At 41.6% G+C, this 23,384-nt stretch overlaps 1 protein-coding gene across 1 annotated transcript in view; it reads right to left on the bottom strand.

The window, feature by feature from the left end:
* Window positions 1-3,311, bottom strand: part of LOC122803455 — a 726,176-nt gene extending 722,865 nt beyond the window's left edge. Inside the window, exons 1-2 of the mRNA XM_044073073.1 lie at window positions 3,171-3,311; window positions 2,730-2,934 (exon numbers count right to left, since the gene is read on the bottom strand). Of these exons, the coding sequence (XP_043929008.1) occupies window positions 2,730-2,915 (186 nt within the window). The 5' untranslated portion in view covers window positions 2,916-2,934; window positions 3,171-3,311. The remainder of the gene's footprint in view (window positions 1-2,729; window positions 2,935-3,170) is intronic.
* Window positions 3,312-23,384: the final 20,073 nt, after the last annotated feature.

Below are 23,384 nucleotides of genomic sequence, written 5' to 3'. Positions count from 1 at the left end.
ATAAATAGCTGAGTAGATGATGGGTAGATGGTGGATAGATGGATGGATGGACAGATGGACAGATGGATGGATAAATCACTCAACGCTGAACAGTGCAGAGCATGATGAATGATAGAATGCACAGTACAAAGAACAAGTTATAAGACAATAGACCATATAATAAGAAGGACATAGATGGTGGAATTTACATTTAATCTGTATAACTGATGGCTGAGTAAGTATATTGATCTCAAACAGATCTGTTTCAAAAGTGAGGCAATAAAGATGGCAAACAGAGGTACTGCAAGAGACAAGCAGATTATAAACCTGCATGCCACAGTTCATTAGAGGAAATACAACAGTAGAAGAAGGCAATTAACAGAGTTCTGAAATGCCACTGAAGGCAAGTAAACAAAAACAAAAAAAGAGAAACGAACAAGCAAATGTAACAACTTAGTAGCAGCTGGCCACAATACAAACACATAATAACAAACCATATATTCATGATGTTTCCTTATCGAAATGCTGACGATCATAATGCCAGGTGCTAACACACCAAAAAAAAAAGTCTCAACATTACTCTTCCCCTATAAATTTCCTCTTTGCAGGAAGGTCAAGTCCCCCTGCACTTATTGCTGTGGGAGGCTTCAGTTCTGACATTTCCATACCTCAGAGAAAAGGAATATTCTGAGAAATGACAATCTCGTCAAATCCATTTTTTCAGCCACTCAGTTTCCATATTGTAGCACACAGTGAAGGGGGTCCCAAGGTTTAATAATGGTTACCCTTCAGAAGGGTTCAGGATGACTGTTGGTCAAGATGAGAAAAATTCCAAATACATTTTAGTTGGACTGAAAAACAGATAATAGTCCTCTTTTATTTCCTGGGAGACGATCACAGACTAGACATTTCACACTAGCTGCAGTGAGTTTGTGCATGATGTTTGTTATACAATTATTGAATGAAGCAAGGTAAATTATACTGTAATAGCTGAAAGTGACTGTGCATTACATCAGTCTAATAAGACGGATAAGAAATACTTAACATTCTGAACCTCATGGAGCTAGTTTATATAATAATATTTTTAGACAATAAATTATTTTGAACTGCATGAATGTATACAGAAATAAAACTTTTCCCCATTACAACATGCCTAAGTGTCTGTTATATTCCATTATCCCACAGTACATGAATTCTTTCATGTCTGAATAGTTACTTAATAGATTAATAGGTTCAAAGGTAAGCATTAGGCTAGCTATCTTTGCGGCCCATTTTAAGCCTTGCTAATTTCCCTTTTTTGCGTTGAAAGTAACCCATCCCATTTCTTTATAGAGTGGCCTTTCTCATCCCATGGTTGATAATTATATATTACCCCTAAAGATAATAACCGGGATCATTGCATATATAATTTGAGGGGACCTATACATGTGACAAAGCATTTAGGAGCTGCATCTGTCCATTAGTAGTATGGGTAGTCCTAAGGTAAATTTTCTGTTTCTCACATATAGCTCTAAGGAGCACTTGAAAATGGATGGGGTTGAACTTTGTTTTATGTGGATGGGGAGTCTGTTCCACAGCGGTATTATCCTTTGAGGAATACACCTGTGCCTCCAAATTGTTCTGTTGATGTTGCAGAAAAGGTTTAGATCCCTGCTCTGAGTATTTCTGATGCCATCCATTTGACTTGCTGACGTGCAGTAAATACATCAGTAACGGGGTCATAGGATGTCTTGTATGCCAGACATAAGTCACCTCTTAGCAGTCTGTAAGATATCAAGCAAGGTGACAGGGCTTTGAGTTGGTCCATGTAGGACATGCTATTTAGTCCTTGCATCCTTTTAGAAAGGTATCTCTGTGGGTGTTGCAGTTGTTGCATGTGTATGTACAAAGGGGGCATTATATTCAATGATTGGCCTAATGAAGGCAGAGTGAAGGGGGACAATAGCATCCCTAGATCTGGGCACAATCCCTTTCTTTATAAGCTGTGCAATATAGAAGGACTTTATAACTATTGACACATGTTGGTCAAAAGTTAGGTCACTGTCTACATAAGCTCCGAAATCCAGAACAACTGGATCAGTTAATAATTCATTTCTACCTTCTCTTTTAAAGATTTGCTATATTTGTCAATCAATAGAATGTTTTCCTCCCTGTATAGAAAATCCGTTTTATCTGTTCTTTTTTGTATTGCACTGTTGTATGCCCCACAGTGTTAGCAACACTGAGTATAATAGGAAATTAACTCTTTAAAACTCAAACTGCTGCCCTCTGTCAGCTGCTGTATTCGAACAGCTCTTTACCGAACTCCCATTCCATTAAGGAAATTCAAATTCAATCAGTTTGTGTGCTGTGTGTTATAACATGCCACTGAGTGATCGCAAGGAAACATGTCATTGCGTAAAGCACTATTAAATTATGTGAAGTCCAGTTGTGGAAGTGTAGACGGGCACATAAAGATTTATCCCCAGACTGCAAACAAACAAGCCACAGTAATCAAACCAGCATAGGGATTGCATCAAATATGAACTGTTTATCCATGAGGACTAACCAGTAAATAAGCACTCTTTTAACTGCACATTTCTCCTAATAAAAGAATAACAGAAATCTAAGTACACTTACTAAACATGCATTATGTTCATTACTGTTGTTTCTGTATTGCCTGTATAACCTCAGACATTATATTTGTGAAAGCATGTATTTATTTCTATAAATATTAAGAGAAAAATCTTTGTTGTATGCTACAGACCTACTTTTTCTTTTTCTGTTGACTTTTTTGCATTTCGGTACCCTCTGTTTCTTGTCTGGCTTTTACTCAGCACAATCCCTTCCAGTATGGTTGAAGAAGGTGGCTGTGTTATGAGACGCTGCCAGTCTTTCAAGAATGACGCCAGAGTCAGAGCATGGGGGCCAGAGCCGATTATCAGTACGTCCAGCATTCTGAAAGAACTTACTCCTCTAAAGAAAAACAAAACAAGAGAAATGGAGAAGTAATCCTATTACTGCTTAAAGAGAAACACAGAGAAACAGATTCAGATTTATTGGTGTCATTAACTAAAAATCTTAAGAAAAAATAATAATAATAATCCATGAGTTGGGTACAAAAATTAAAAGCAAAGAATAATAAAAAGTAGTACAAATGCTCATGCTTTCTTCTAATGGTTCTGCATAAATGTTCAACAACTGTGTTATACCTCAGCAGAGATAGCTCCTTAGATAAAAAAGTAAGGTTTGTTAAAAATAAATTAAATACATTTACATGGCTATAACCGCTCTTGCAAGAAAAGACCTGCTGCAGAAATAGTAAGGCTGTGTCAGCCTAACATGCTGTGCAGTTCAATGACTTGCACTGACATGAGATAGAATCAAATTAGACTTGTCACTAAGGGGATAGTTATTGCATATGCAAGTGGAAAGGCAAAACCAAGGTTCTATTTAGTATATTAGGTCAGTGGGACCAAGGCTATATTTAGTATGTTACATCAGTGTGAGTGAAAGTAAAACACTGGCACTGATAGGAACAGGACAACAGAAACATTTTAAATACATGAAACAACTGAAGAAACGACAGGGCACGTCTTCTAAATACTGAGAGGTGGAGCTATGCATTTACTTAGCACAACAGACATTTTCATGATATCATCTGAAATCAATATTGTTTTTTTCAGTTATACTTCATTGCTTACTCATCTCTTTGTAAGTCAGACTAACATTCTTCTGTAATATCAGCTTCATAAATAATGTAGGCCACAAACACACAGAGTGATAGGATGCACATTAAATGACACATTTTCCCTGATAACATTTTTCACTGCTGTATTTCAATTAGTTTCAAACTTGTTTTGCCTTTTACATAAATTTACCACTGCTGCAGCTGGTGATGAGTACAGTGTGACAGGAACATTTGCTTGATTGTAACAGCTGTTCTGTACAGAGTGTCAAATCCTAGAAATGTTGCTAACTGTTTCACAAATATATACATGTTTCTGATTAAGACCAAATAAGCAGAACAACACTGAACATATACCAACTGCTTTGATGTCTCAATCTAGTTACTGAACTGTTCCATGTACTACTTAAAATAAAAAGAACATGGCTAACTAAACTGAGACACAGATTCTTCTTCAAATTTAAAAGATACATTTTTCATATGAATTGCTGATGTAAATGTCTGTGTGCTTTTTAATAAACATTCATTACATTTTATAAGGACTTGAGAACACCTACTCTGTAGTCTAGATGTACCACATGCAGTGAGACAAATTGAAACTAATACTGTGGCATTCATAAGTAGAAAGTTGACAGTATAACTTAATCAGTGATCTGAAACAAAGCAAGGCAGTGTATACAGAAACTAAACTGAGCACACACTAACTGTAGTATTATGTGCATTCTGTTCAAACACATCAGTTAAAGACCAACTTTTCTCTGCTGAATCCCCTCCTTGTACTGGCACATAAAACAGTTTCCCCTGTTCTGCAAGTGTATCCCAGTCATGTTTGCAGATCTGAGAGAGTTAGACCCACATTGCAGATTAATAAAAATATAGTTGCTTCAGACAAAAAGCTCTTGGCACCTTAAAACCAGCCGGCAACATGCAATTACTTTGGGATGTGTGCATTTTATGGCTACCATTATGTAAAGTATCTATAGCACAGCTCGGTCTTTGATAGCAGAGCCTCCTAAGCTCATAAAGCCTGTTGGTAGATTTATTACATTTCCTCAGTACATCTATGCTTATAAGTTCAGCAGCAACAGTTAGTAAGTGTCGAGCTGCAGGGCATGTATTCTCTCAATTTCTTCATAATACATGCAAATGAAATACTGACAATATTTTCCTTTATGCAGTGGCAAGACCCATACTTCCCCTATAGGGGAATTTTGCCCTCTTAGACTCTCAGTGTATGGTTGTTATACCTCAGGAAATAAAGAACTCCTCACAGATCTCTTTCATTCTTCCTCCGTAAGACTGTGCAATCAGGCTACCCACTAAATAACAACATACAGCACTATGATTTTGCTCAGGTGTGAATGACACGACTTTGACATGATACATGAACATGTCTCAACTCAGGCTGTTCAACTCATGGTAATAATTGCATATGCTCAGGTGATCTGTCTAGATGACTGTAAACCAACATTAGCTCTTAAATTCTATTGACTGCACTGGGTGCTTTTATCTTGTATCGTTATCAGAAACATACCTCTGCCACAAAGGCATTTTGATGGCAAAACAAGCACTAGTGAATATTCATGCCAAATGTTAAATCATGCATATCAACACAGTAAGATTTATAATTTCTAAACAGCCCTATCTGTATGGAAGGAAATTCACTGTGGTTACAGACCACAGTCCTTTAACATGGCTACATCGAGCCAGCTAGCAAAATGCCAAGTTATTAAGGTGGAGCCTAGGGTTGCAGGCATATGACATGACAGTGCAGCATCGTAGTGGGCTTAGCAATGCCAATGTAGATGGGCTCTCAAGACAAGGTATGGGTTAATGCTATAATAAACTTTAGCTAAATCCTGGCTCATTTTCTAGTGATATCATTCTGTAGCCAGCACTGAAACTGTATTTGAATGCTTGTGAGAGTGCACTCTGTTCTTGGACCTGACAAGACACTTATCTACTTGCATCTGCCTTAATTTAGTAAGTAACTAGGGAACAGTAATTCATCAGTCAGTTAAAAAAATTTAGTGAGATTAGCTAAATTTTGTTTTTTTTTTCTGTTTCTGTCTGAGTCCTCCCATCTGTGTTGTTTTTATATTTCCTGTGATTGAAACTCTGGTGTTTATTGTAAATAGATTTTCAGTATTTTCATGTTTTCTTTTTTATTATTTATCATTAAATATATCTATACCTTTCTTTGTGGCTGATCTTTTAGAAAATATTTAACCTTTGAGAGTACTTGCATTTATTTAGTGGCACTGTGGCTCTACGTTCCTGAAAGTCTTGCTGCTTGGTTAAACACTGCAGTTTGTATAAGTATTAATTTTAATTAGTGTAATTGGGTACCCTGGTAAGAGCTTTAACATAGCTGTCATCAGATGCTCTCGTGGCAGCGAATCTACCTTATAGTGTGGGTGGAGGTGGCAGATCGGGTAAGCTGTAACAGCCTTTCTCAGGTGAGTGTGTGTGTGTGTGTGTGTGTGTGTGTGTGTGTGTGTGTGTGTGTGTGTGTGTGTGTGTGTGTGTGTGTGTGAAAATCAAATTTCAAAGAGAGTGTGTGTGACAGTTGCTTTGAACAGGGACACTGGTAGCACTGATTTTACAGAGAAGGTGGCAGAGGACTTGGCTTGGAACACTTGGCTAAGGACTCAGTTCTATAGTGGTCAGTGGGGAGTCTTATTTGGGGCCTGGAGAGGAAGCCTAGCCCCCAAGACTGGAGTGTACAGTCTCTGTGTGCTCTTAAGGGAAACTGTACTTGGTGCAGATGGCTGAACCTTTAAAATACTGTTTGTATCTATTTTCTCACAGTGACCTTTCCCCACTGATGTCAGTGATGAGGATTGAGGCTCATTGATCACTGGCCCAGCGGGGGGATGTCAAAGTTTCCATAGTATTTAACATTTGGCTTGTATTAATTTACAAGTGCACACAAAAAAATTGGGGCTGACTGAGCTCCTGACAGGGGCACGAGGTTGTTGGGTGGGATGGAAGGGAGCAGAAATCAAGGATTAAACATCTCTCTCTCTCTCTCTTTCTTAATAGTTGTGTGCGTGTATAAAATCTATGTGTGCGCTTTTTTTATTTTTTTACAGTTGGGTGCTGTGTCTTTTGAGTTTCTCAAGACAATGGCTTCTGCTCCCCAGTGACATAAAAAAGTGCATAATTAATAAATAAATGACTTGTGCTTAATTTTCTCTATGTGTCAGCATCAGGTGCACAACTTTCTTGTTTCTTCAAACCTTCACCATTTTGAGGATTCATGATAAGATCGCCACCCTTTGTAATAACTCAAAATATTCAACACCTTTTGGAGGAGGAAAAGACTTATGGAATAGATATGTTAAGTGTCAGTTTACTGACTATGAAGATATATTTTTAGTGTGAAGACAGCAGATAATGTGACATGATGAGTCAACATTTGGAAATTTTATTTCATTTAAACAAAAACTGCATTGGAGTGGTGTGGTGTTGTTATCTACATTTTCCTGCAAGTTTAAATAGCATGCAGAAAAAAATATCAAATGTAGCAGTGACAGACAGGTAAATCCTACACCAAAAAAGTTGTAAGTGCGATAAAAAAGCAGAATTATTGTGCCAAACCCCCTGCAGTAACATAATTGGTAAACTTCAAATTCAGTTTCTTTTTGGCGACTGTCACATGACTACTATAAAAAACAACTAAATATGGAAGTAAAGTAGGGACCTAGACCTTGTAGACCTATTGGCCATATTTACTGTACCTATCAAAAATGCTTTGTGATGATCACTTGGTGTAGGAACAAGGGTCAGCGGGAAGAGATGCTGGAATGTCTGACAATTTTGAAAACTGTTTATTACTTTGATGCATTGAATTAATGTTTTAGCCATTTGTATTTCTTTGAATGTGTATGTTAGCCCAGTCAAGACACACAGGACAAGTTGATCCTAGCCTTTTCACAGATAAAAAGGTTACAAAAGTAAAACTAAAGAACTGAAAATACCACCAATATGTTAACACTTGTATGGCATGTTGTTGTTCTTCTTTTGGCTTTTCCCGGTTAGGGGTCGTCACAGCGGAACTCCGGTCCGCTAATGATTGGCAGTAGATTTTTACGGTGCCGAAGTGCCAGCTTGATGCCCAACCTTCAACAAAGGCACGCCCATTCTATGCATGTCTTTTGAACGCCACTCGACCGCGGGGAGGACATGCAGACTCCACACAGAAGGCGTTCCAGCTGAGAATCGAATGGGACAACCTCTTGCTGTGAGGCAACAATGCTAACTGCTGCACCACCACTTGTATGGCATGTACATTGTTGAATTACTAAGCCTCTAACTTCTCCATAGACATGTTTGTGTGTGTGTGTGTGTGTGTGTGTGTGTGTGTGTGTGTGTGTGTGTGTGTGTGTGTGTGTGTATATACACATCTGCTTCATCTCTGTTTCTCTGTGTGCTTGCACTGGATAGGTGGATAGGCATACCTTCATAGGCCTGTTCTCTTCTTTATTTATGTTGAATTCTGGGTCAGTCTTTGGCTTTCTTATGACCTTGAAAAGCATAAATTATTTTATCTGAAACTGAATGAATGCACAGTAAGAATCGTGTTTTATGTCACAAACAACTCACAGATCTAAAACATAAATGGCTAATATTTATAAGGAATAAAATATAATAAATGTTGAATAAAATGCAACTCTGGCACAAAAGTCTTTCTGCAGTGTAATAGATGTTAAAGATTGTTGGGGATATTGTAAAGGATTGACCCAAGAAGGGAGCAGGGATGGGGAGCTAAAAAACAAAAATGCTGTGCTGTGCTGGGCACCAGACTCCCTTCTTATAGCTGTACGCTGTGCTGTGCTGGGCAACAGACTCCCTTCTTATAGCTGTATGCTGTGTTGTACTAGGCACCAGACTCCCTTCTTATAGCTGTACACTGTGTTGTGCTGGGCACCATACTCACTTCTCATAGCTGTACGCAGTGCTGTGCTAGGCATCAGACTCCCTTCTTATAGCTGTACACTGTGTTGTACTGGGCTCCAAGACTCCCTTGCTATAGCTGCATACTGTGCTGTGCTGGACACCAGACTCAGTTGCTATAGCTGTACGCTGTGCTGTGCTGGACACCAGACCCCGTTGTTGTAGCTGCATGCTGTGCTATGATGGGCACCAGACTTCCTTCTTATAGCTATACGCTGTGCTGCATTGGGCACCAAACTCCATTGCTATAGCTGTATGTTGTGCTGTGCTGGACACCAGACTCCTTTGTTGTAGCTGTATCCTGTGGTGGGCATCAGACTCCCTTGTTATATCTGTACACTGTGCTGGGCACCAGACACCCTTGTTATAGCTGTAAGCTGTGCTGTGCTGGGCACCAGACTCCCTTCTTATACCTGCACACTGTGCTGGACACCAAGACTCCCTTGTTGTAGTTGTATGTTGTGCTGGGTTGGGCATCAGACTCCATAGCTATAACTGTATGCTGTGCTGTGCTGGACACCAGACTCCCTTGTTGTAGCAGTATGCTGTGCTGGGCACCAGAGTCCCTTGTTATAGCTGTATGCTGTGCTGGGTTGGACACCAGACTCCCTTGCTATAGCTGTATGCTGTGCTGTGCTGGAAACTAGTCTCCCTTGCAGCTGTATGCTGTGCTTGGCGCCAGTCTCCCTTGTTATAGCTGTATGCTGTGCTAGGCACCAAACTCCCTTGTTATAGCTGTATGCGGTGCTGTGCTGGGCAACAGACTCCCTTCTTATACCTGCATACTGTGCTGGGCACCACACTCTCTTGTTATGGCTGTATGCTGTATTGTGCTGGGCACTAGACTCCCTTCTTATACCTGTACACTGTGCAGGGCACCGGACTCCCTTGGTGTAGCTCTACGTTGTGCTGTGCTGGACACCAGATACCATTGTTGTAGCTGTACACTGTGCTGTGCTGGGCACCAGACTCCCTTGTTATACCTGTACACTGTGCTGGGCACCAGACTCCCTTGTTATAGCTGTATGCTGTTCTGGGCAACAGACTCCCTTCTTATACCTGTACACTGTGCTGTGCACCAGACACCCTTGGTGTAGCTCTATGTTGTGCTGTGCTGGACACCAGACTCCCTTGTTGTAGCTGTACACTGTTCTGTGTTGGGCACCAGACACCCTTGTTTTAGCTGTATGTTGTGCTGTGCTGGGCTCCAGACTCCCTTGTTGTAGCTGTATGCTGTGCTGTGGTGGGGACCAGGCTCCCTTTTTATAGCTGTATGCTGTGCTGAGTTGGGCACCAGACACCCTTGTTATACCTGTACACTGTACTGGGCACCAGACTCCCTTGTTATAGCTGTATGCTGTGCTGGGTTAGGCAGCAGACTCCCTTGCTATAGCTGTATGCTGTGCTGTGCTGGACACCAGACTCCCTTGTTGTAGCTATACGCTGTGCTGGGCACCAGACTCCCTTGTTATACCTGTACACCATGCTGGGCACCAGACTCCCTTGTTATAGCTGTATGCTGCGTTGTGCTGGGTACCAGACTCCCTTCTTATACCTGTACACTGTGCTGGGCACCAGACTTCCTTGTTATATCTGTATGTTATGCTGTGATGGGCACCAGACTCCCTTCTTATACCAGTACACTGTGCTGGGCACCAGACTCCCTTGTTGTAGCTCTATGTTGTGCTGTGCTGGGCACCAGACTCTCTTGTTGTAGCTGTATGCTGTGCTGTGCTGGGCACCAGACTCCCTTGTTATACCTGTACAATGTGCTGGGCACCAGACTCCCTTGTTATAGCTGTATGCTGTGCTGGGTTGGGCACCAGACTCCCTTGCTATAGCTGTATGCTGTGCTGTGCTGGACACCAGACTCCCTTGTTGTAGCTGTACACTGTGCTGGGCACCAGACTCCCTTGTTATACCTGTACACTGTGCTGGGCACCAGACTCCCTTGTTATAGCTGTATGTTGTGCTGGGTTGGGCACCAGACTCCCTTGCTATAGCTGTATGCTGTGCCTTGCTGGACACCAGACTCCCTTATTGTAGCTGTATGCTGTGCTGTGCTGGTCACCAGACTCCCTTGTTATACCTGTACACTGTGCTGTGCACCAGACTCCCTTCTTATACCTGTACACTGTGCTGGGCACCAGACACCCTTGGTGTAGCTCTACGTTGTGCTGTGCTGGACACCAGACTTCCTTGTTGTAGCTGTATGTTGTGCTGTGCTGGGCACCAGACTACCTTGTTATAGCTGTATGCTGTGCTGGGTTGGGCACCAGACTCCCTTGCTATAGCTGTATACTGTGCTGTGCTGGACACCAGACTCCCTTGTTGTAGCTGTATGCTGTGCTGTGCTGGGTAACAGACTCCCTTCTTACACCTGTACACTGTGCTGGGCAGCAGACTCTTTTGTTATAGGTGTATGTTATGCTGTGATGTGCTGGGCACCAGACTCACTTCTTATGCCTGTACACTGTGCTGGGCACCAGACTCCCTTGTTTTAGCTCTATGTTGTGCTGTGCTGGACACCAGACTCCCTTGTTGTAGCTGTATGCTGTGCTATGCTGGGCACCAGACTCCCTTGTTATACCTGTACACTTTGCTGGGCACCAGACTTCTTTGTTATAGCTGTATGCTGTGCTGGGTTGGGCACCAGACTCCCTTGCTATAGCTGTATGCTTTGCTGTGCTGTACACCAGACTCCATTGTTGTAGCTGTACACTGTGCTGTGCTGGGCACCAGACTCCCTTGTTGTAGCTGTATGCTGTGCTATGCTGGGCACCAGACTCCCTTGTTATACCTGTACACTGTGCTGGCCACCAGACTCCCTTGTTATAGCTGTATGCTGTGCTGGGTTGGGCACCAGACTCCCTTGCTATAGCTGTATTTTGTGTTGTGCTGGGCACCAGACTCCCTTGTTATAGCTGTATGCTGTGCTGTGTTGGGCACCAGACTCCCTTCTTATACCTGTACACTGTGCTGTGCACCAGACTCCCTTGGTGTAGCTCTATGCTGTGCTGTACTGGACACCAGACTCCCTTGTTGTAGCTGTACACTATGCTGTGCTGGGCACCAGACTCCCTTGTTGTAGCTGTACGCTGTGCTGTGCTGGGCAGCAGACTCCCTTGTTATCCCTGTACACTGTGCTGGCCACCAGACTCCCTTGTTATAGCTGTATGCTGTGCTGGTTTGGGCACCAGACTCCCTTGCTACAGCTGTATTGTGTGTTGTGCTGGACACCAGACTCCCTTGTTGTAGCTGTATGCTGTACTGTGCTGGGCACCAGACTCCCTTCGTATACCTGTACACTGTGCTGTGCACCAGACTCCCTTGGTGTAGCTCTATGCTGTGCTGTACTGGACACCAGACTCCCTTGTTGTAGCTGTACACTATGCTGTGCTGGGTACCAGACTCCATTGTTGTAGCTGTACACTATGCTGTGCTGGGCACCAGACTCCCTTGTTGTAGCTGTATGTTGTGCTGTACTGGGCATCAGACTCCCTTGTTGTAGCTGTATGCTGTGCTGGGTTGGGCACCAGACTCCCTTGTTATAGTTGTAGTATTGCAAGTGTAAACACAGATAAGCTAATGTGCTTAAAATGTCCTAAAATGATTCACATGGTTAGCGTTATTTTTCTTGTATAGAAGCAGGATGTACACAGGCAAAATGCTGCTAATCCACGGCAGTTTTATTTGTTTTAACAAAACTATTTCATCTGCCATCCTTATCATCATTTTAGACAGACTGAGCAAATGTAAATTCTTTTAATCAAAGACAAGTATCACATATACAAGAACTGTGCAATATAATCCTTCCTGTCAAAAAAAGAAAATCGAAGAGATACTGTAGCTTAAGTACATTTCTAAACAAGAAAACAAGCAAACAGACAAATAACCCATGCATATGGAAAGGATTATATTTTAGGGCCACTCCAGAAATAGGGCTACAAAACATTTCTGCTTTTTTTCACATTATACAAGCAGGTTGCAATGTTCCTGCAGTTTATGGACATCCCTTTAAGAAAACACGCAATATTTCTCTAATGAAACAACACAAGTGATGCCAGGTGGGTAGGCTGAATGTCTGTTTTGATTATTACAATAGCTATGGAGATATGTTTTGAACAGGGACTATTTTCAGTACAAGTGCACAGTACTCCACTAATCTGTTTGTTGTTCTTTTTCAGGCTGGTCCCCCCTCCACCCCAGCAGCTGAGGAAGTCAACAATAAGTAGCACACAACGTTAAAAATCTCCTGCCTACTTTTGGTCTTATAGAAGTTTACCTAAATACCCACAGGCCTAGCTATTATACCCAGAAAGTATTCAGTATCTTTTTTATGAAAGCCATTTGAAGTTAACATTACACTGTAGTCTCTAAGCACATGTGTTAGCAACCACAGAAAAGTAACCTTACTGCTTTTTTGCATATTTGACAGGACAGCTGATTAGCAGCAGCTTAATACATTCATCTGCAGATCATAGGATCATAGGAGGTTACTAGGCTAATGGCCCTAGGGCCTTTACAAGCCTAGCCAAGTACAACACCTGTTCCCAAGAATTATCAAGGTATTAAGCAGAACTAAGTCAAAAACTACTGCCCCTGTCCAAGAGGGACACAACTGAAACTTCTTGGATGAATTTGCAGTTTCCCAGCCAATCATCCAAATTACTCTTAAATCGGGACACCGAGGGGCTCTACTTCACCTGCATCGGAAGTTTGTTCCAGAGGAGAGGTAACCTCTGTGAGACATATCTATATCTCCAGGAAGTCCTGTTGATGTCACATACTAGACTGAGTTCCCTAGAGTGAGTGCATCTTATACCATTTGGTTTACAAATGTGCAGAATTTCCATTAGATCAAGATCTAAGATTGCTTTATATACAAGGTAGAGGTCACGTCTGAGTAGTCTGTAAGAAAAAGAGTATAGTGACAGTAATTTCAGTCTGTAAATATATGACATGCTGAAGACCCTGAATTTTCTTTGTAAGAAACCTTTGAGATCTTTCCAATTGCTGCAGGTGTCTGGTAAGGTAAATACCAAAGGTAGGACTGTACTCTATTGTTGGCCTGATGAGTGAGGAGTACAGGGGTGGGTGGGGGGGTATAACCTCTTTTTGTTCTGGATGCAAAATCCTTACTTATGAGGTGGGTGATGTAGAAAGCCTTTTTTACCACTGTGGAAATGTGGTGGTGAAAGGAAAGATTTATATCAACCTATGTACCCAAATATCTCATCACTGATTACATGCTTAGGGTATTCTCATTAATTCATTAATGTGGTAATCTGCAGGGAAGTCACCCTTGCCAAATGGGATGATAATGCATTTTTTGTATTGAGTTTTAGCCCATGACTTTGGCAACAGTCTTTTGCCTGTGTAAGTCCCTCTTGTAGGATGTTGACATTGTTTGGGGACTCGATGACTGCACCCACTTTACAATCATCAGCAAACTTTGTCAGCCATAAGGCTTTTGTTTTAGCCTGTACATCCAGGAAGCACATTACACCTCAGCACAGATCCCTGTGGAACACCACTGGTTACAGCTCTGCTGATGGAGGTAGAGTCACCTATTTTGACTGTGTGCGTTCTATCGGTGAGCCAGTTTGCAAACCACCTGACAATATATGGGTTGAGCTCCAGTCTTTTTTAATTTCTTCAAGTCTTTTGGGTTTCTAATACCATGATGGGATTGGACCCCATTCCTAAGTCAAAGTATGACTGAAGTTCATGAAATTAGTATTGATTCAGTCTTTAATGTCAGCCAGTAGTGCTCTTTGTAAAACCCACAATGTGCCCAGTATTGACTTATTCTGCAGTTCGTACGGAGTTACATGTATTGGTAACATCTAAATATGATTGTAAATTCTTTTTATAAGACCCGTTGCTCCTACTAGTATTGGAACTGTCTGGATATCTCCAGCTCCAACTGCATGAGTTTTTCAATGATGCCTGAATGGAGAATAGTGTCAAAGGCCTTGGCTAGGTCCAGGTAGCCATATGCATGGATTTGCCTTTGTTCAGGGCTTTGGTGACTGTCTCAAAGAATTCCACCAAGTTCAAGAGGCAGGATCTCCCTTTAATGAAGCCAGACTGGGTCGGGTTTAGCATTTGTAGGTCACCTATATCTTTGTTGATAACGTTCATGATTATTCTCTCCATAGCCTTGCAGATTAGGCTGAACAGGCTTATGGGTCTATAGTTCCCAGGGTCTGTGGAGGCACCTCCTTTATGCAACAGGATGAGGGTTGCTGTTTTCCATTCAGCAGGTACAAAATCAGTGCTTAGACTGTGGTTAAAAAGAGTACTCAGCAGTAGAGCCAGTCCCTGTTTTAATCCATTTAGAATGCAGCCTGGGATATTATCAGGTACCACAGAGACTGTGTTTTTGGCTTTGAGAGAGTGTTTATGATCTGCTCCTTGGAGATACTAGGTGGAGGGCATGTGCTAGGGATGCTTTGGGGGATATGTGGTGGGGATATGGGGGAGAACTTCTCACTGAACCTGTCAGCTAGCAGATTGGCTATTTCTGCAGGTTCATTACATGTGGTGCCATTAACAACCAGTTCTGTGCAGATCTGGGTTTTTCCTTTAAGGTTTCTGATGTAGCTAAATAAGTCCTTATGGTTACCCTTAGCAAAGGAGGCTAATTTGAAGTCATAGTTAGCTTTACAATGCCTTACAAGGTGTCTTATTTGCTTGTTTAAGCCAAGGAGGAAATACTTCCCATTCAGAGATTGTTCCTTCCTGCTCTTGGACAGCAATTTATTTATCTTATTATATAACCTGTTAATGGAGGATGTCCACCAGCAAGCTTGCTCTTTCTTGAGGATCTTGATTTGATCCTATCAGGTACGGCTAAGTCAGTACATTTGTATAGATAAGTATACAAGTGTATACAAGTGCATTGGTGTAAATCCCAGTATAGGTGTCCATGCCATCAGTAAGGGCAGGGTCTATGAAGCTATTAATGCCTTCATGTATTATGTTGTAATTGGCTTTGGAGAAGTATTTTTAGTCTAGTTGCTGCTAATGAGGGATCAGATGTTATTGATACTTTTAATGAGACTGATTTATGATAAGACCTCACTAGGAAGGGCCACACACATGGGGTGGTACAATGATCCCCGAGGTTAGTGAGCACCAGATCAAGAATGTTTTGACCCCTTGTGGGGGTGTCAACCAACTGGTCCATGGCATTGGAGATGATGAAGTCTAAGAACCTTTGAGCAAATGTGTTAGTACATGTATAATTTACTTATTCTATGGATGGGCAGTTAAAGTCACCTAAAACCAGGGTCTTTGCTTGTATCTTGAGTGATTCAAGTAGATCTAAGTATGCAGTGGAGGTATGCTGGTTCATGGAGGGTTCCTATAACTGGCAATAACTTGGAGAGGGGTCTTACCTACAGTCAATTGGACCTGGACTAGTTCAAGGGAATTGTTTTGGTTAACCAGTCTAGAGGTGTATTTATCTTTGATCAGTATTGATACTCTACCTCCTTTAGTTCTCGTACTTTCAGTTTGTGGTCTGAACGCATGGAAGGCATTATAACCTAGTATGGGAGTGGTGCTTTCTGTGGCCTTAAACCAAGTCTCTGCAAATGCACATATGTCAGCATCTTCTAAGGTGAGGGCTGCTTCCAGTGAGTGCAGTTTTAGGTTTAGACTCTTAGCGTTTAACAGCATAACCTTGAGGTTGCTTTCTGAAGATATTTTCATGTTGTGAATTTTGTTGTTGTGACATTGCCTAAAAAGGCTCTATGGGGGAACAAGAGCCTTAGCCAGTAACCAAAATCCCAGAGGTGACAGATAAAGACCATCTCTGCAAAGCAGCATGGTCTATCTACCATGTCATCCCAGGTTCACAGGTATTGTATCTCCTTAGAATGACACCAGAAATTAAGCCGATTGTTAGAGTCAATCATTTTTTGTTTATATTATGGTATCACCTTAGGTGAAGGTAGTATGCTGCTCAAGGCTAGGGACATAATTTCCTGAGACACATATTCAGTCATGTCTCTCTTCATATAGTCCAGTGAGGTATGTCTCAACTCATTCACAACAGCATGAACTATGTTGGAGATATAAAGGTACTTGTTGTGGAGAGACTTGAGTGCATGTGTGATCTGGTAGATCCTGGCATCCAACAGTTCTCCTTGTCCAGCCTGGTGATCGGGACATCTGTGGGTCTCACTATGGAGTCAGCTGTAACTAAAAAAATTGATTTAGATGTTCTTTGCCTTGGGGGCTTGTTTGGTGAGACACTTGTGCTTGTGGTTTTATGTGTACTGAGTGCTGTAGGTACTGTATTAGGTGTAGCATGTTTGTGTTTCAGAGGTATCTGGTGTTTAGGTAAATTTCTGGTGAGTACCTCCACGTATGATGCTTTAGGTGACAGGCACCCAGTATTACTGCTGCACAGGTTAAAATAGCACTGTCCAAGGCCAAGAATACAGCTTCTATGGGACCTGACAATATCCCTGGCTGTGTTCTACATAAACTACAGAGTGAACTGACCCCTCACCTGTGTGCCCTGTTCAATCACAGCCTTACCTCAGGCTTTGTCCCTACTGAATGGTGCACTGCTACAGTCATCCCTCTCCACAAAGGTGGAGCATTTACAGACCCTGGGAACTATTGCCCCATTAGCCTGACAAGTCTGGTATGCAAAGCTATGGAACGCATCATCATGGACCTAATAAACAAGGATACAGGGAATCTCCAAACTCTAGATCCCACACAGTTTGGTTTTGTGAAGGGTAGATCATGCCTGCTCAACCTGGTCAACTTCTTTGAGTCAGTCACCAGAGCTGTGGATGAGGGCAAGGTGGTTTATACAGCCTACCTTGAAATGGCGAAGGCATTGATACCATTCCCTACTCAGGAATCATAGAAAAACTCACTAAGCTAGGCATCAACCCCTATATCACTAGGTGGGTTGCAAACTGGCTCACAGATAGAACCCACAGTGTGAAAGTAGCTGACTCCAAGTCAGACTGCCGAACAGTAATTACTGGAGTCCCACAGGGTTCGGTCCTGGGTCCTTCCTGTTTGGTATCTACTTCTCTGAAGTCCAGGCCAACACAAAGGGACACTGGCTGACAAAGTTCACAGATGATTGCAAGTTGGGACCTATTATTAACTCCCCAAGTGATGTTGACATTCTACAGAAAGGCATCACAGAGACCAACGACTGGTGTCAGAACCATGGCCTAAAGCTCATGCCAAAAATGTGTCATCATCCCCTTTGGGGAAAACCCGGTTCCCATGAATTACCACATCGATGGTAGTCCACTGAACACAGAAGGCATTGTAAGAGATCTGGGAACACAGGTTGACAGCAACCTCTCTTTTGACCACCACATTGCCATTGTGGTCTTAAAGTCCTTCTCTGTGGAACATCTCATTACTAAGAGTTTTGCATACAGGAGGAAAGCGGTCATTGTCTCCCTCTACTCTTCCCTCATTAGGTCAATCATTGAGTACAATGCCCCATTTGGCATGTACCTCACTAGACACCTGCAACAACTGGAGAGGCCACAAAAGTACCTCACAAAGAAGATCCTAGGCCTTAAACACTTGTCCTGTATGGACAGACTCAAAAAACTCCAACTATTCTCTGTCTCATATCACCTACTTAGAGTTGATCTCTGCTTGACTTACAAAGCTATGTCTGACCCAACTCTGGTAGAAATGCTACATCTAAAGAAATCACAATCCCTGTAAACCACATGCTCCGGAGACCTCAACCTCAATACCACAATCAGTAGAACATGCTGGAGGGACAGGTTCATAACCGAGAGACTGCCCATGCTCTGGAGTAGACTTCCCATACATGTCAAAAACCTCACTGGCCTTCTTCAAGAGAAATCTTGATGAGTGGATGGGAAATAGAAAATTCACCCAGGGGATCATTCCAGTGGCTCTTCTCGACAGAGGTACTGGGAACTAAGGTCAGATGGCTTGATGCCAGGGTAATCCTACAGGCTAGGCATGTAAAGGCTCCAGGGCCATTAGCCTAGTACACACCTATGAACCTATGAGAGTGTGGTTTGTGCAGGAGATGTAGTATGCGGGCTGACAAACTGTTCAATACCACTGGTCTGTGAATGAGAGAGCAAGGATTTGAAATTCTTAGTGTATATGCATCCCTCACAAATTGAGCTTGAGTGGTTTAGTAGTAGTGGCTTGTCAGTGTACATGAGGCAATTGCTACACTGCCTCAGGATACCCATGTCAATCAGGCTGGCAGGAGAAAAGGAGGAGAACTGACCATCCATAACACTAGGTGTAAATTTGCTTACCTTAATGAGGAAGGATGTGGTTTAATTGGGGGGTTAATGCTGGGTCTATACTACTGGGATTTCAAAGGGTATGAGATGCTTAGGGATTAGGAGATTTCAGTTAAAGTGGCAAATGCTGTAGAATACCCAGCTGATGTGCTCTCCAAGCAGCTAAGTGCAATTTAGGGTTGGGAGGGTGACCTAATGGTTAAGGTGTTTGCCTTACAAGCACAAGGTGCAGGGTTTGAGTCTCACAAGGGATAATTGGCTATGCTTAAAATGACCCACAAGGGCAGTTAGCCTAGTACTAATCTATGAACCTATGAAAGGACTCCTCGGTTGAAGCACGGACAGCTTCTAAGGGAAAATACATCCACTTCAGCTTTTGTATCTATAACTGCCAATAGTTACCTCCACTGCGTGGTGCTGCATGAAGGTGCACAATGTGTAAACAGATGTCTCGGATTGCTCGGATGAAGAAAATAGAGCAGTTGTTAGTTGCCAAACTCTGTGGAGCTGTGTTAAAACAGGCACAACCCACCACAAATGCAGGGCTTATGTAGCAACTGTGAGAACTCTTTTTAAAATAAGTTAAGCAATTTTCAAACAATCTGGCCAGTAGAAATGCCCAATACTGAGCCTTATTCCGACAATCTCCAACTCAGATGGGTCCTTTGCTATGCTCTCCTGTCACAATGGTGCAGGGGGCTCTCTTAATATAAGATGGCTAGTTTTAGTGCTCAGATAATGCCAAATATTCTAGATTCAGCAAATCTGAATTTAGCATATCCTATAAAATGCACAAGTACTAGAAAAGTATTGGAAAACAGTGTGAAACAGAAAAACAGTTAAAATGGCTAAAAACAGTTAAAAGTAGGCAGCAGTTCAGTAATACACAGTTTAAAAGTGTAGTACAGTGAATAAAAATACTTATTTTTCAGTAGATTTCAAAGGATGCCTTGGATTTCATTTGGATTCACTTCAGAGATCAGAGAGAGCACACCAGTCCTAGAGCAGCTCCTGTAAACTGAGCTGCTCTAGAATAGATAGCCACGTTTACTCAAATTAGATCTGAGCCATAATTCTGGACTTAAAATTTTCATAAAACATATTTTCTTCCTGCTCACCCACACCATCCTGCCCCTACATAAAGACCGATTTCCATATATGCTATAGTCAGTTAAGTGCATCCCTAAGTCTAAGCACCAGGTAAGCATCAATTATTAACCATTTGATTGCAGATATTTTGTAATGACTGTCTGGAAATCTACTGTTTCATTTCTATCAGTAATCATGGCAATTCGGATTACATGGATGTATTAGCTCTAGGTAGTATTGCAGCTGATTTCCTAGCTACAGTAGCACAACATAAAAAATACTACATGTAAAAATACTGTACAAGCAAATGTATCTTGATAAGTAAGCAAGGAGAATTAAAAAAAAAACATTTTTACTGTCTAGTTTACTCTGGGGGCAGCCACGGTGGTGCAGGTGTTAGTGTTGCTGCGTCACAGCAAGAGGTTCTCCGGTTCGATTCTTGGCTGGGGTGCCTTCTGTGCAGAATCTGCATGTCCTCCCTGTGGTCACATAGGTTTCCTCCAGGTGCTCCGGTTTCCTCCAACATCCAAAAGACATGCTGTAGGTGTATTGGACACTCTCAATTGGCACCAAGTGTGTGTGTGTGTGTGTGTGTGTGTGTGTGTGTGTGTGTGTGTGTGTGTGTGTGTGTGTGTGTGTGTGTGTGTGTGTGTGTGTGTGTGTGTTTGTGTGTGTGTGTGTGTGTGTGTGTGTGTGCTTTCTGTGGAAGGTTGGGCACCAGGCTGGCAACTCGGCACCATAATACTCCACTGCCAATCATTCTGCGGACCATTGTTCGGCTGTGGCAACCCCAGGGATAAGCCAAAAGGATGCGATGACGGTCTAGTTTGCTCTCTTCCCTAAAGTGCACTACTAGGTCAATAACTTTACAGTCTAAAAGGATTTGTGAAAACAATTACCCTAGATTCGCCTCAGGCTTCTGTAATCTAGGGATATTGATATTAACTATAGGACTCTGTTATACTACCATAATATTGCAGAAATCAGTAATAAAAGTATTCTGTATGAATGGAGTAAAATAACTGACATCAGTGCTGGAAGTATCGGAGTAACGTTCCCAAATTGCAGGGTCTGACTAGTATCCCTTAAGCCATGCACTCTAGCCTGACTGAGACATGGTTCAAGCCTTAAATACAACATACCAACATACTCAAAACAACTCTCACTTTAACATCACAGCAAAAGACAACACCACTATCTACCCAACTGAACACACCAAATTGCTAGGAGTGGAAATAGACAATAAACTAAAATTTGACATTCACATATCCATGACCATAAAAAAAGTCCACAAAAGACTAGGAGCGTTATACAGAAATAAGCAATTTCTCACCAAAGTAGCAAAGATTTCAATAGCAAATTCCCACCTTATCTCCACCCTACTTTATGCCTCTCCAATATATACCAACCTAAGGCAATGCGATCTAAACAAGCTAGAGACCTGCTACAACAAAATTGCCAAATTAGCCACAGGGGCATCCTACCGTAGTCACCACTGTCTCTCACTGGCTAAACTGGGCTGGCTTTAACTCCCTCACCTCCTTCAGTGGTATCAACTCTCACTCACACACAAACTAGTAAACCATCCACTAAATGTCCCATCCCTCCAGAATCTACTCCAACCCTATCGCACCACCAGACCACTAAGATCCAACAACAAAAATCACTTGCAGATCACTAAAGCCAATAACTCTGCTGGTGAAGCACTATTCTCTTGCACCATAGCCAAATTATGGAACTCACTCCACCCACAATTACCTCCGTACCATCATGCACCCACTTCAAAACTTTACTAAAAGCGCACCCAAAAACATGCTGGCTATGCCCTTGCAACTCCCACTCTAATATCATCCACTCCATCCAACCACTACCTTTCTTTCCACTCCACTAACTACCTTGATTATAGCAAGCTCAGATGCTCATAAGCCTAGTACTTATTATACAGCAGGAACTTCTCATTGTAACATTTGTTAATGTCTGTTATGTACTTCACAGATAAAGATTCTAGTTGTCTACTGATGTACTATGTCCTTCATCTGTAAATATGTTGTAAGTAATTGCTATGTTAAATTGTTAATCACTATGTAATCCAATGTAACCACTGTCCGTTTATTTTAACTGTGGAGCTTTTCTCCCCGGGCCTCTGCTGAAAATGGACCTACGTCCAGTCAGACACTCCCAGTCAACAAATTTAAATAAAATAAATAAAATAAAATAAATAAATAAAATACAAGATGCAGAATTTAATAGTCTAGGATCAACCATTTATAGGAAAGATCAGGTAAGCCAGTAAGTTGGTTGTGAATAACTGCTAGTCCATTAAGACAGCTTTGGTTGGATCTATATTAAACAAGATATAACTTTGATAAGACTTTGAAACTGTTTCCAGTGCCCTAAACTGATATAATGTCCATTCATTTGAGGGACTGCTATTTGTAGTTCTGGGTGACTTTAATAACAAACAGTTCAGATGAGGTAATTGCAGACTACATTTCAATGTTTTATTACAAATGATAACTGAAATTATTAGAACTGATAAAGAAATAAACATGCGAAATATCCTTTACTGGATATTAAGTGGAAAACGTGAAAATGAAAGTGACACTAGAGCCCTTACCAAGCACTTAGGCAACTGCTTACTAATATTTGCAGTACAGAAATACAATAGCCCCTCTTCCTCCATCAGGACAGCCATAATATGATGTCTAAGGATGTCTTCCTATTTGGTTCACTCCTTGATGTCATTAACTGGTCTTGCAACTCTCTAGTGGATATAAATGTTCATCTTGATTTATTCAGCAACAGAGCTACAAGTATTTTATTCAGATGTCTGCCTTCCAGACAGCTTAAAATCAAAAGGAACAGACTTCTGTACCTCAAAAAAAAAAAAAAGAAGAAGTTCATGAGGTTATGACACCCACAGATGAGGCTTGGAAAGCATATAAATCTTCCAAATATTAGAGGAGAAAAAACAAATGACAGACTACTATAAGAAATGCAAAAATGGATTATTGTAGTATTCTCCAAAATATTACTAGAAACCTACTCTACTACTTAAAGAGATATTAGCATTTGATGGAAAAACTCCAGTCAAGATCAGAAAACCATCTTTTTTTAATCTTCACATACCAACAGCTGATAAGTTCAAAGTATATTTCTTTACCCATAGGTTCATAGGTTCATAGGTTTATACTATGCTATCTGCCCTAAGGCATTTATAAGCCTAGCCCAGAGTTTTTGTGGCTTACGCCACCCCTTATGTTAAAAAATACTGTGCCCATTAGTTTGTTGTGCCTCTGTCCAGCAGTGACACAGAGATGATTCCCGGGGTAAAATAAATTCCCACTGTCAGTCTTGAACCCAGAACCTTGGTAACACTAGTCTGTATGACCTAC

This window comes from Protopterus annectens, chromosome 5.part1, assembly GCF_019279795.1.
Source record: "Protopterus annectens isolate FY-2018-M chromosome 5.part1, PAN1.0, whole genome shotgun sequence".
Taxonomy (NCBI): Eukaryota; Metazoa; Chordata; order Ceratodontiformes; family Protopteridae; genus Protopterus; species Protopterus annectens.
Note: the sequence above shows the minus strand (reverse complement) of the source record. Positions and strands in the feature narration are given on the sequence as shown.